The sequence below is a fragment of the Petaurus breviceps genome, unplaced genomic scaffold (assembly GCF_028583685.1).
Source record: "Petaurus breviceps papuanus isolate PSGF00001 unplaced genomic scaffold, PetGlider_PUasm1.0 328, whole genome shotgun sequence".
Classification (NCBI taxonomy): Eukaryota; Metazoa; Chordata; class Mammalia; order Diprotodontia; family Petauridae; genus Petaurus; species Petaurus breviceps.
Genome location: NW_027186094.1, coordinates 448,306 through 462,527, shown reverse-complemented (window position 1 = coordinate 462,527; position 14,222 = coordinate 448,306). Strand labels below are relative to the sequence as shown.

General features: G+C 42.1%; 1 protein-coding gene across 1 annotated transcript in view; it reads right to left on the bottom strand.

The window, feature by feature from the left end:
- Nucleotides 1-8,110: 8,110 nt before the first annotated feature.
- The window catches only part of LOC138167918 (vomeronasal type-2 receptor 26-like), a 40,599-nt gene continuing 34,487 nt past the window's right edge, over nt 8,111-14,222 (bottom strand). Inside the window, 4 exon segments of the mRNA XM_069096887.1 lie at nt 8,111-8,539; nt 8,541-8,836; nt 8,839-9,045; nt 12,788-12,911. Of these exon segments, the coding sequence (XP_068952988.1) occupies nt 8,111-8,539; nt 8,541-8,836; nt 8,839-9,045; nt 12,788-12,911 (1,056 nt within the window).

The window sequence follows — 14,222 nt, the reverse complement described above, 5'->3', positions numbered from 1 at the left end:
CTCCCTGAACACCAGCCAAAGCCCCAAACCTGGGAGGAGCCAAGGAGCTGCCTGGAGTAGAGTCAAGTCAACTGCCTGGGTCACTGACTGATGGGGAACTGTCCAGCGTCAGGAATATTGCCGAAGTCCAGTCCAGAGTCCTCTATTTATATCTGAGGAAACAACAAAGAACATGAGTTAGGCCCTTGTCCAGGACAAAGACAATGGTGGAAGACCAAGGGCTGAATTTATAAGGCTTCGCTCCCTGTTTAACAGGACCGTCTCTAAGGAGCTTCATGTTACTTACTGGGAGGTGCCCCTCCCTTTGAGACCTCTTCAAAGAGACCTCTGGGTCCATTGGAAGATGTAAGGACTGTCTTTGCCTGGAGCATTCCCTGCTGTGTCTCTGTATACAAAGGAAAAATAGAAATCAAATAACTCGTTTGGGCTTCTCCCTGCTGTTCCCAGCAGAGCTCACCAGGTGGCTGAAACTTTGGAGTCTCAGGGACTCCTTCTCAACTCGAGATGCGTGTGTATTCTTATGTCTGCAGAAGGGTACAGGGCTTCTGTGGCTGACCCGGGTTGCAATTTAAATGATACTCTGGGAAGGTATATTGGATCTATCTGTTTCATATGATGTTAAAGAAGCATCAGAAAACAACAAAAACTTCCAGTTCAGACAGCTGGGTTAAAAAGGGACCATTCATGACCATGGTGTCTACAATGCTCACTGAGGCAGAGGTCAGATTATCACGGTTCGTGTACCCAAAATAGAGTAATCACTTCCTATATCCTGTCCTTTTATGTGTTCAGGATCATGGATCCTTAAAGAGAGAGTTTTCCTCATTCAGTCTGTACCAAACATCAATCCCTTCTTCAAAGACAAACAATGAAGACCCATCAGAACCCCAAGTCTTCTGCCTTGGCAGAGCCACGCTCATAGATTCTGGGTTTTTTTCTCTCCCAATCCCATAGACTCTTGGAATTCAGAGCTGAGAGGAACTTAAAGGCAGTTTAACATGTTCATCCTCATTTTAAAGTGAAGAAGACTGAGACAAATAGACAAAATTGACTTGTCTAACTTTACATAGTAAGAAACAGAAGATTCAAATTCAAGGCATCTGATCCCAAGCTCAGTGTTGCCTCCCTTTGGAATGGAAGTACACCAGCATATCCCTTCTAGTGACAATTTTCCCCTCAGGAGCTACATCCATTTCTAACCCTCCATGTCAAGAGAGTTGCCTTCAAGAACCATTTGATTATACAAGCCAGGACCTAGAAGGCTCTTCAGAGGTCATCAGGCAATCACTGGAGTATTAACTAGGAATTTTAACACCTGGGAGGAATTCAGTTGAGAAAAGAGGGAAGAGAGGGATGCTGGTGCACTCTAAGATGACTAGGTGGGACTCCATGGGGTGCCACTCTAGTTGCTGATCCTGAGAATCCCAGATGGCATGGGCTCCTAACCCCACTGACAATTCAGGCTGTTTTTCCTGTTTGATGGCAATGAAGTGGTGGAGTGCATAGAGCGCTGGCCTTGAGGTCAGGCAGAACTAAATCCAAATCCGACTTCAGGCCCCTATTTGCTATGTTACCCTGGGCAAGTCACTTAACTTTATCCCTTACTTAAATGATCTGTAGAAGGGAGACAAGAATAGCACCTCCTTTATAGGGTCATCGTGAGATTCAAAGCTGATAACATAGATAGTTTCCAATCTTAAATCACTATATAAGTACCAACTATCATTATTATTTTCAGTAGGATTATTATTACACTGGAGCAAAGGAGAGAAAACCTAGACTTCAAAACAGGTTCGTGATGTTGAAGGGGCTCTGAAGGTCCAGGGTCAGGTGGCACAGAAGATGAAGGATACTGAGGGGAAGGGTCATAGGGTCACAGGGCCATGGGGATGAATCCTATCCCCCACACATGTGAAAGCCATGGGGCAAAACTCAGGTCAGCCCAACATTACATAGCTACATGAAACATATTGAATAGCAATCCCTCACATAATGTTCTAGATAAGTATGCAAACAGTCACTTACAAGATATCTTCAGTAATGAAGAGATCACGGCCTCCTTGGTTCTGACAGCCAAGAAGTTATTCCTTATATCAAGCTGAAATTGACTTTTTTTTCATTTCACTAACCAATACAAGTTCTGTTGTATAGGAAAAGTCAAAATCAAGTTAAATGAGTTGACATTTTCAACCCTTTAAATGTTTAAAGTCAGGAAGGCTTCAGGGAAGGTGGTGGAACAAGACAGAAAATGATCCTGCTTTTTAAAAATCCCTCACAAATAATTTAAAATAATGAAAGTCAGTATAAGGAAGTTGTCTAATGGAGGATAACTTGGGAAGAGAGGAAAGATCTGAAACCCCAAGATGTTGGCCTGGCCAGATTTATGGGCACACACTTTCAGTCACATACCATTCCTAAACAACAAGTAATAAGCGTTGGTAGAAGCCTTAACTTCAGGAACTTATGCCCTATCAGTGGTGTTGGAGTCAGACAGCTGATCAAGGCAAGATCGCAGAACCCTCATATGTGGTGGACAGATGTCCTATGCACTGCCTGGACAGAGTCCTTGACTGTGATTGTGGGAAAGAAGAAGCAATCACATGCTACTGAATGGGGATACAGAGAGGAAAGGACCCTGCTTGCTATGGTCACTCACAAAAAGTGGAGTCCCTAGTTTGGGTTTCAGGACAGAAGAGTGAACTGAATTTTGCAACAAGGACAGGGATCAAAAAAATCTAGAGGCCTTTTTTGTGAGAACATTTCTACTGGTCCTGGTCACATCTCAGGAGTAGAGATAACAACCTGGGCTCAGGCACCCAGACAGAACACAGAAAACAACAGCACCAAAAACCTGAAGCTTGATACATTACACCTCAGGATTAGAACCCGACTCCAACATAAAGTTAATGGCCAGGAAATAAGTCGCTTGTAAAATTGAGTAAGCAAAAGAGATGGGCCCCCACCACTGATAGCTGATATCATGACAGAGCAGATTTGAATTGAAACTCAAAAGAAGACAAAGAAGCAAAACAATGGCTTCTACTTCAAAGAAAAATATAAAGTGACCCAAAAACAGTTCTTGCAAGAGCTTAAAAAGATGTTTAAAAATCAATGAGAGATTGAGAAAAATTAGGAAAAAATATGAAAATGAACTCAGGGTGCAGAGTGAGGCCCACATTTTATTTTCTTTGTTTTGGGGCATGGCCAAAGCAGGAATTCCTTTCACTTGACAATGCATTTTTTGTAATGTTTTTGTTTTGTTTGTTTGTTTTTTAACTCCTAGCAGAGTGAGGCGGGCTGGACAAAAGAGAATTCAGAACTGAAAATAGAATAAAATTGAATTTTTATGGGAGTTCATTCTTCCATCTTCAGTCCATTTTTCTAGTTCCTTCCTTCCCGCTACTCTCTGCTGTGTCTCCTTTGTTCCCTTTCTTTATCTAGTCTGGGACTAATCAGTTCAGACTCCTCTTCACTGGCTGTATCTGAGAACGAACTACTGGGGCCTCAGTGTGTCTCTTTGTTTCTTTGTAATGGGTCAGACCTGTAAGTAGATGGATATTCCTCTTGTTTTATGTGAAGCCCAAAAGACTCACCAGGTGAACTGTGGAAAGCTAGAAAGAATTTCAAGGGCCCTATGCAGAGGAACTCATTTTTGTCGAAGAGTCTAGCAAATGAAAGCAGAGGGAGAAGCCAGACTGCGGTGAAGGATTTAAGATGGACTGGACACTGTGACCTTCAATATGGAATGGGAACTGGACAAGGAACTGGATGAAGAACTGGACAAATAGCTGGACAAGGAACTGGGATCTGCTGGCCTTTGAACCCAGGTGAAAGTTGGATGGATTGAGATAGGAGCTGGGACCATGGAAGAGGAATGATGGAAGCTGAGAGCCAGCCTCGAGTCAAGACGAAAGAAGACTTTACTTGAATACCGTGTACTGACTTATATTATGATTTACTGTGACCAAGGGGTGGAGAACTTTAACTTTTGTACTTTGTGATTAAATTAAAGACTTTTTGATTGACTAAGTGAATGTGCTTTGCTTAAAACTCTGTGACCACTCTGGTGAAAACTACGTAGCCATTTTAGTGTTAAGTTGTTAAGTTGTGAACATTGTGAATAAACGTACTTTGTTTTCTGTGAATGTTTTTCTCTGATTTGTTATCAAATAAATAGAGAGTTCACTATACTGTGTAATCAGAATCTTGAAAGCTGTTCACAGCAGCTGTCCTCTGGAAAGCTGCTTGTGCTTGGTTTTAAAAATACCCCTTCCCATAGGCACAGGAGCTTGGTGAGTGGATTCCCTGCCCTGCTCCAGGTGCCTGGAATGCCCCAAAGGCTAGCTTCCCCTGAATCCTAGCAGGGAAGTGGAGTTAGGCCCTGAGGCCTTTGGGCCACAAGAGACTGGGAGAGGCTGCTTGAGGTCAGTCCCTCACACACCTTATGACAACAGGCCTAGAGATGAGCAGGCCACAATACAGTGGTTGTCCTCAGGGAATCCAAAGAGGATTCAGGGTGCCTGGGCTGAAGGTTAAGGATGAAGTCCTCAGGAGCTCTCTGGTCAAGACTCACTGTCACACCCTTCATTCCCCTACAGAAAGCTGGGCAAGGATTCTGAGAGTTTTCTCAGGGATGACTGGCCCAGGATCAACTTTGGATAACCTGATATTCCAGAAATTCAGACCATCTGTCCTCTTTTCTCTGTTCCTAGTTCTCTAACTGATGGGAGGCATTTCCATGGGACTTATCCTGAGCTCAGCAGGTTTCTATGATCCAGTTCTTGTGTATAAAGGACCTCGAGGTGCTGATCTATGTTAACTTGGATGAGTTGTGGGCCTCTCCTCTAGCAGCTGCTGTGTCATTCAGGTACCAGAAGACCTCCAGCCTTCCTAGGAGCTGGTTGTGGCAGAAGCCCCTGTGGGGGGGGACCATGGCAATCTGCAAACTTCAGATGCCAGTGAGGACAACAAAGGTAATGTAAAGCACAGGCCTAGAAGACTGAGGTGAGGATCCAGCAGCCACACTGAGATGCATGCCTTACCCAGGGACCCATTCTAGGCTTCCAGTACCCAGTGCAGAGCTCAGCACATAGCAGATACCTTCTAAATGTTTGTAAGCAGGGATGGAGCCATTTGAGAATCATCAGGGTGTGATAGACTTGAGGAAATATTGGTGAGCTGTTGGCTAAAGACCCAAATAAGGGGGAAGAGTCAAGGTGGCAGAGTAAAAGAAGGGAGTAAAGCTTGAGCTCCTGCTCCAACCACCTTCACTACCTATAAAATATGACTCTAAAGAAACTTTAGTGCTACAGAACCCACAAAGAGACAGAGGGAAACAAATGACCAACTGAAGGCAGCCTGGTAGGCTGACAAGAAGGGCCTATCACATCAGGCTGGGAGTGGAGCACAGTCCCATGTAAGCCACATCGGCACAGACCAGTGGCACAGACTGGTCAGAGCAGACTGCAGGAGAGTGAAATGCTGGCAGCAGTGGTGATTTCCAGACTTCTCAACCCAAAAATGGCTAAAAGGTCATTAGGGAAATCTGTTGATCATGGGTCTGTCCCCTGTTCCTGGGGCAGCAGAGGTGGCAGTGCCTGCAGTGGCAGCCAGCAGCTACCTCCTGAGCTCCAGGCCTAAAGATCTTAGGGTACCAAGCAACTGTACAGAGGGCAAGTGCAGAAATGTCTTTGCTGGTGCTGAGACAGAATTCTCTTGCTTTACCCTGCTTGGATCTGGGTCACTAGCTTGGGTGGTGGTGCTGGGATGAGGAGCACTAGAGTGGCAGGGCTTGTTGAGGTTATGGAGAGGGTTCCTTTTTAGCAAACCGTTGACATGTTTTTCATGATTTTCTTGCATCACTCTCATTTCTCTTCCCAATTTTTCTTCCTCTTCTCTTACTTGATTTTCAAAATCCTTTTTGAGCACCTCCATGGCCTGTAACTAGTTCATATTTTTCTTGAAGGTTTTTGATGCAGGAGTTTTGACTTTGTTGCCTTCTGGTTCTGTTTTGATCTTCTTTATCACCAAAGGATGATTCTATAGTCTGATTTCTTTTCCTCTGTTTGCTCATTTTCCCAGCTAGTTACTTGACTTTTGAGCTCTTTGCTATGGTAGAACTCTGCTCCGATAGTGGAGAGTATTCCGTCCCAAATTTCTGGGGTTGTGTGAAGTTGTTATCAGATCTACTTCTAGGCACCTGCCTCAGAACTGTGAGGAGGATTCCCTCTTCACAGCCACCACAAACTCTGCCACGCCAGTGCTCCTCCTCACCCCAGGACCACCACCCAAGACTGTGACCCATATCCAAGCAGGGCAAAGCAAGAGAATCCTTCCTCATGCCAGCAAAGAGATTCCTGCAAGTGCCCTTTGATCCACTGCTTGGGTCCCCAACATCTGTGGGTTTGAAGCTCTGGAAGCAGGTGCTGTTGCTGCTGTTGCTGCTGCTGTCACAGTCACCTCTGCCACCCCAGGGGCAGTGGCTGGATTGCAACTCTTCTCTCACCCAGATCATGCAGTTTCTCCAGACCTTTTACTTTCTCTTTGTCATTTGTGGGTCAAAAAGTCTGGAAACTGCCACAGCTGCCAGTGATTCAGACCCTTCAGTTCTGCTCCAGCCTGTTCTGTGTAGCTAGTCTGTGCCAGTAAGGCCCATGTGAGACTATGCTCCACTCCCTGCCTGGTGTGTTAGACCTTTCTTGTCAGCCTACCAGACTGACTTTAGCTAGAGATGTATTTCACTCTGTCATTTTGTGGGTTCTCTAGCTCTAAAATTTGCTTATTCATTTTTACAGGCAGTGTAAGTGATTGGGAGCAAATTAATAAAGACAAAAAAAGAGAAAGTGATTGGGGGACAAGCTCAAGAAAATTCCTGCTTTTACTTTGTCATCTTGGCTCCTCCCACTGCAGGACCTTTTCTAAGAGCTCATAGATGCTGGTCATAAACACTGTTAATAAGAAGAGTAGAGAATTCACTATTTAATGTGAATGAGGAAAGCCTATATCCTGACAATGGAAAAAGTTAGACAACATATTCTCATATTCTCAGACAACATATCCTCATAATTACTAAAACCAAGACTCAAACAGAGCACCATGGAGAGCATAGTGAACTGGGGGTGTGTGGGGATTGTTACTTTGCTATATTTGTCATTGTCCTTGGGCCAAATGTAAGCTCCTTAATGACAGGGACTATAATATAATGTGATGTGTATCACAAAAACTTGGCACAGTGTCTAGCATATACTACACACAACAAATTTTCATGCATTCATTTATATATCAAAAGATTTATTCCCACAGACTTATCAACAGAATTAAAAGTACTCAGCTGTGCTTTGTGTGGAAAAACAAAGACAAAAGATGAGAATAAGAGCAGCAACTTCATGGACATTAGGTGAGGACCCTGGAAGAAGGCGGAGCCTAAGTAGTAATTTCCAAAATAAGGAGGAGAATTGAGAGTTAGGATTCATATGAACTTGAGAGAATGAGAAGTCTGCCCCAACTCCCCAACTAATTGTAAATAGTTAACATATCTTGGCTGAATAAATGAATTAATCAAATGTAAATTGGCATGAATAAGTCCTTAATGATTTTTAAAGAATCTTTGAGTCTCTGCATCATTGGATGAAAGCAGAAGATCTATAAAGAAGATACGTTGAGATTGGTTGTACAGAATAAGTCATACACTGTGGAGAGATGGATACCACACCAAGGTTCTAGAAGTCCAATCATTTAAGTTGTGATTGAACCCTGTGGTCAAGGAATCTTTAAAGGGAATTTACACTACTTATGGGAAATTTCATCATAATTATTGGCCTCCCATCCCCCCATTGTCTAAGGGATTTCACTGAGAACTTCAAACATTCTGAAAATGTGGAATTCTTATGTATTACCCATTGCATTAAGTCCACCAGAATTAGCAGCAATATCTTCAAAACATTAACAATCAATTGTACTATGGGGATCAAGCCATCCATATAAGTGGAATTTTGCAAAGCAGGCAGAAAGAATTTCACAATATACTAATGAGGGTTCAAGCATTACCCAACTGACAAATAGGCTGTGCCAGAATTGATCTTCAAACCTATTATTCCTAGAAATGGAAGTATTAGATTGAGCTACAGAAGAAAAGCTTGCCCCTGGAATCCTGTTGATTCTTGATATGTTCCTGGGTATTTCTACCTGACTTCAGGAGGATCACATAACATTTAGGAATAAAAATGCAGCCCAGTAACCCAGCACTGGAAGCCAAGATGGAAAAGATCTCCACAATCACCATGGCTTTCCCTTTGGTGCTCTGATATGTGGGGAGAAAAGAGGCCCAGACACTGCAAAACACTAGCATGCTGAAAGTGATGAACTTGGCTTTATTGAAAGTATCAGGCAGGTTCCTGGCCAGGAAAGCTACAGTAAAGCTTCCCAGGGCCAGAAAGCCCATGTAGCCTAGAACACAGTAAAAAGCAAAGGCAGAGCCCTCATTACATTTAAGAATTATGTGGCCAGATTCAGAGTGTGCATCTGCTTCTGGAAAGGGGGGGAGAGGTTCCCAATCAGATGCCACAGAAAATCACTTGAATCCCTGAGCAGATGAGAACGACATAGTTGGACGCTCTAGGATGTATGAACATCCGGATCCTGCTCCCTGGCCTTATGACTCTGAAAGCCAGAACCACTATGATGGTTTTGGCTAAAATGGAGGACACAGCCACTGTGAACACAATTGCAAATATTGTTTGTCGGAGGAGAAACGTGACAGGGGTAGGCTGGCCTATGAAGAGCAAGGAACAGAGAAAACAGAAGACAAGGTCGATGAGGAGAATGTAGCTGAGAGTCCGTTATTGGCTTTGACCGTGGGAGTGTCTTGGAACTTTACAAAGACCCACAGAACCAGATCTGTCAATAAAGAGAAGGAAAGAGCCACAAAGGCCAAAGTGATCCCCATGGGTTCTTTCATGTTCAGGAATGTCACAAGCTTGGGGAGGCAGCGATCTCTCTGCTTATTTGGAAATTCACCTTCTGGGCACTTCACACACTGATCTGCATCTATAGGAGACAAAAAAGTGCTCAGGGTTTGGATTCAAAGAATATCCCCATGTAGAAAAAAATCATGAGAGCAATACCATTTTGTTCTGCTTTCATTGGATGCAAACCCCCTTCCCTGTTTGCTGAGAGACAATGCCAGCGGTAGGTAATATGGCGCCCAAGGCTACACACGCTCTGTTCACGTCCTCTGTCACTGGTTGTGCTTAGATCACATTGATTCTCTGTATTCCTTTTACTTACCTGATGGTACCTGTTCCTCTTAATCTATTCATTTAATCAATAAATTTGGAAACTGCAGTTCTTCAGTATCAAATGTCAAGATTGGTTTAGTGTGTGTTGTGCAGCAACTCTACTTGTGGATTGCCTGCATTAATCTTTCTTTATTTTTTCCAGCTCCCAGTTTTTTCACAATTAGTTCATATGCATTTTACTTATTTTGTGTGTGTGTATGTGCATGTGTGTATACATTCATGTTATCTTCTCCACTGGAATGGCATGAGTAGGGAAGAGGATTTGAAGTCAAGAATTCTAGAGTTAAATTTCTTCCTGAGACACCTACTAGCCATGAGGCCCTGGGCTAATCACTTCATTTCTGTCTGTTTTAGTTTCCCTATCAGTGAAATGGGACCAGTAACAGCAACTCCTTCACAGGCTTGTTGTGAAGTTCAAATGACACAGCACATATAAGGCACAAAGTTGAATCCCTATATAAATATTAGTGTTTCTTATAATTTTCATCACCATCATCCTCATCACTAATTCAAAAAACGACCTCGTTGCACAGGAGAGACCCATGTCTTTCCACATCAAGGCAGTAGAAGAGATCAGTGGATGGTATAAACTTTGTAGGCCCTCTGGGATCTTATCATAGAACAAGCCTTTTCTCTATTTTCTTCTTTCCCCCGATATCTCAAGTTGAAAATCTAAGGCAAGGCTTGAATTCAATGCTACTGGATGAGTCCTGGGAGCATCTTGTCCTCTCTCAAGATGTGATGCCGTATTAGCTCCTCAAGTACTGTGGTCTAGGTGTATATGGACTCATGTAACTATACCCCATTCCTTAATCTCCTGAGTTCATTTATTTTCTGATGTTGCTCCATGTGAATTGTTACATAGGTGATAGCCAACTGATGGCCAAGCCAGGACCTGGGTTCAAGTTCTGCTTCTGATACATATACTCTTCTTATTCTGTGGAAGTCACTCAACCCTTCAGTACTCTGGGGAATTCTAAGGCAAGAAGACTCAGATAACCTGATGACTTTCCTGTAGAGGCAATTCCAAATCCAGGAGTTCCCTTTAGCAGTGAAGTCACAGGTCCATTCCCAACCCTATTACTCTCTCCTGTCAGGCTGATTAAACTGTCCAAAAATCAAAGGCCTATGGCTTTCAGTGTTCTCTACAACTAGTGTTTCTATTGTTGCCTTTTGTGTTATTCTGTGGTTCAAGAATTATATAGAAGTTGAACAATGAGGGAGAAAGAGAAAATACTGGGTTATCTATCAGTGAACACATATGCGCATCAGTAATGAGATGGCTATGGACATCGCAGAGTCATGTAATTGCTCTGAGTTTCCTATGTGAAACTGAGCATGTGGGAAAGATGTTTTTTGAAGACCCTGCTAGGCTTTAGCACTAGTTTCTTTATTAGCAGATTTTCCTCTTCAACCAGACCCATAAGTTAAAGTGTCAAAGCTATGAATCATTTTCCATTACACCCAGAAGAATGAAAAGTGTCCTTCCCCGCCACATCTTAAACAAAAATTATGCATGACATTAAAAATTAGCCATTGAAAGATTCATTTCCTTGACTCATTCTCCATGTTCACCATCAATCTTCCTGACTTGACTTCTTTCAAAGTTCCTTCCTCAGTCAATGTCACTTACTGCAACACTCAAATATTCAGATGCATCAGTGAGTTCACTGATTTCCGTTTTCCTTTCACTGCTGAAGATCATGGCTCATCTCTCACTGCCCAATTTGTGGGACTCTTGTCTTTGTCCCCCCACAATTTGGGGAAACCAGAGGATGTCTGTCCACTGCACTAAGGCCTTGGTCAATAATTCCTGTCTTGAACATATCAAGGGAGCACTCTCCCTTCTCACCCTCCATTCTGCTCTTATGATCATCTCATCTCTTTCTACCTTCCATCGTTTACTCTCATACAGAATGTAATTCTGTTCTTTGAATGACCTCATTGGTTACATGGCAAAAATCTGTTCAAATCCACTATGGGCCTTTCAGTTGCCTCTGGAATAATTTACTATTTCAATTCTGTGTAGACTGTTGTACTCTTTATCTCTCAGTCAGAAAAATAACTCTGCTTTAATTCTGCCTTTTAAAGGATCTGCCATATTTTCTTCTTTAGGCAGTCTGTTAACAAACAAGCAGTAAAGTGGGATTTTGATGCATATTTCATTGTTAAGTCAATTGCAAGGAAGGATCAATGATTCACTGGTGAGTACTCCTTACCAAAGCCTCCTTCTTCCCAGATTTAACTAGGAAGTCCGATTGATTTCTCTGTGTGTAAATGTTCTGAAGTTCCTTAGTTGCAGATGTAGAAACCCAGTTGAAAAGCACAGTTGAAGCAACATGCCAAGTTGAGATTTCAGTTTTGGAGTAGATCATGCATAGCAGTAGCTAAGGTAGACAGGGAGGAGGAAGAGGGACTGAGACAGAGAGAAAGAACTGGAGAGAGAGACAGACAGACAGAGAGACAGAGAGATGAAGACAGAGACAGAGAGATAAAGACAGAGAGAGACAGAGACAGAGAGAAAGAAACAGATGGAGACAGAGACACACAGACATAGAGAGAGATGGAGAGACACAGGGAAAGCAATGAGGGCAAGAAATAGGGAGACAAACAGATAAAAACAGAGTGATAGAGAGGGAGAATGCAAAAGAGAAGAAAGAGAACCCTGTTGAAAATAGCCCTAATCTACAGACTGAATGGTTATATTTTAGATTATTCTAGATGAGAAAGAGCCTAGTGAAGATTTAGTTCCTCCCCTCCTTATTTCTGTAGCTGGAAGGCAACGTGTGTCTGATTTTACCTTGCTTAAGCTAACCCTCAAAGCCCATACAATATGGTCTCCTCCAACACAAATCAAATCTTCCAGGTAGTCTTGAAATTTCATTTGGAAGTCCCAGGTGTTGTTAAGATGGTGGGAGGAAAAGGACTAAGAACCATAACAATAGCATGGAGTAAAGCAGGATGGTTTGTTCTTCTGTATTTGAACATGAAAGAAATTTGTTCTAATGGCCTTTGCAGATTGATCCTATCCCAAAAAATTTCACCTTAACTCAATCTTAACATCATTCTACCCAGCTCAGACATCCACTCTATATCATTCATGTATATGTGTGGATGTATATATGTGCATATGTATATATGCATGTATGATATACATTTGTGCATATACATATATATATACATGCATATACACAAATACATGTATACCTTTACCTATATCTATATACCCTCTAGACACCAACCATTTAATCCAAGACAAGGCTAACTGATTTCAGTTCATCAAAGAAATAAGAGAGAAGAGAATACTGTTTTTAAAAATTACACTTTTCATTGTGTAGGGGGTTCAAAGGCACCATGTCCTGGGTACTTATTTTAGAATATTCCTCTAGTCCTCATTGGTCTCTTATAATCTCTTACTCAGACTTCCATGTTACTGTTGGTTACTGTTTATATCAGTGGCTTTGATGAGGGCATTCCCTGCAGAAACTCACCCATCTGACTGGAGATCTCCCCTTCTGGACATCGGTTACAGTTAAAGCAGCAGATAGCCTTCCCCTCCAAAGGGATCTTCCTGAATCCGGCATGACAGCTGTCACTGCATACTCCACAGGGAACCTAAGACAGGAAAGTGCAATACACATCCTTAACTGGGAGTCAAGGAGGCTTGGGGCAGAAAAAAAGGGTTTTTTTTTCTGTAACCCCTACTTCTACAGTCACTCTCACAGACAGAAAAGTGGGAATGTAGATAGAATACTGTGATTAGAGTCAGGAAGACATGAATTAAAATCCAACGTATCATGTTAGCTCTGTGTTCCTGGAAAAATCACTTTACGTCTAACTCAGTTTACTAAACTCAAAAATTATAACAATAGTAGTACCTGCTAGAAAATAAGTACATGCCTGTTGGGAAGATAAAATAATGTATTTACAAACCACCTGAAATATTTAGCAAGTTCTTCTTCCCTTGCCCCTTCCTTTTATTTTTCTTTAAGAAGAATGACATTTCTGTAGAGAGTGACAGTTTAGCATTTTTCAGGATTTTTCATGTAAAATTGCTTAAGGCATATATGTTCCTGCCAAGAAACATCTTAACAATAGATTTTAACATCCTAAGAGAGGTGAGTGATGGGGAAGTTATTATAGAGCTGAGAAGTCAACAGTTGCAGGTAACATTTGTTGGTGACTAAGGGTTTATTTTAACATTTTTGAAGTATTTAAATGTGTATTACTGTTATTTATTTTCATATTAATTAATTAGATAGAAAGTGACTGATCTACAATGAAGTCTGTGGGAGCATTGAAGGAGAGAGAGAGAGAAAGAGAGAGAGAGAGAGAGAGAGAGAGAGAGAGAGAGAGAGAGAGAGAGAGAGAGAGAGACCGTTTGAGGAATAGTTATTTTTTGGATGGCACATCAGAGCTAAGCTGTTAATGAAATAAGTTGTTTGTTTATAATCCTTTGTCAGAAAATATCACAACATGCAGCTTGATTGTCTCAAACTTGGGATGAGAATTAATATGGTAATGAGTCATGTAGATGGCTGATAAGTAGGAATTTGGCATGATTGTTGACTAATACATGTAAGAGACATAATCCCTGGAACCTGACTCCCTATAACAAGGTTTATGAAATTTATACATGATTCAAATGTGAAGGTATAGAAATATTCTACATTTGGCCACTAGTTAAGTTATTTGGACCAAATTTTTAACTCCAGCAGCTTTAGTTTCATCAAAGGTAAACTAGCTGGATTGAAGTAACATTGAAAAGGATTATGAGGGGCGGCCAGGTAGCACAGCAAGTAAGAGCACCGGCTCCAGTGTCAGAACGACCTGGAGATCGAATCCCGGGCTCAGACACTTAGCATCCACCCAGAAACACCTGGCCGTGTAACCTTGAGCAAGTTACTTAACCCCAATTGCTTAGGG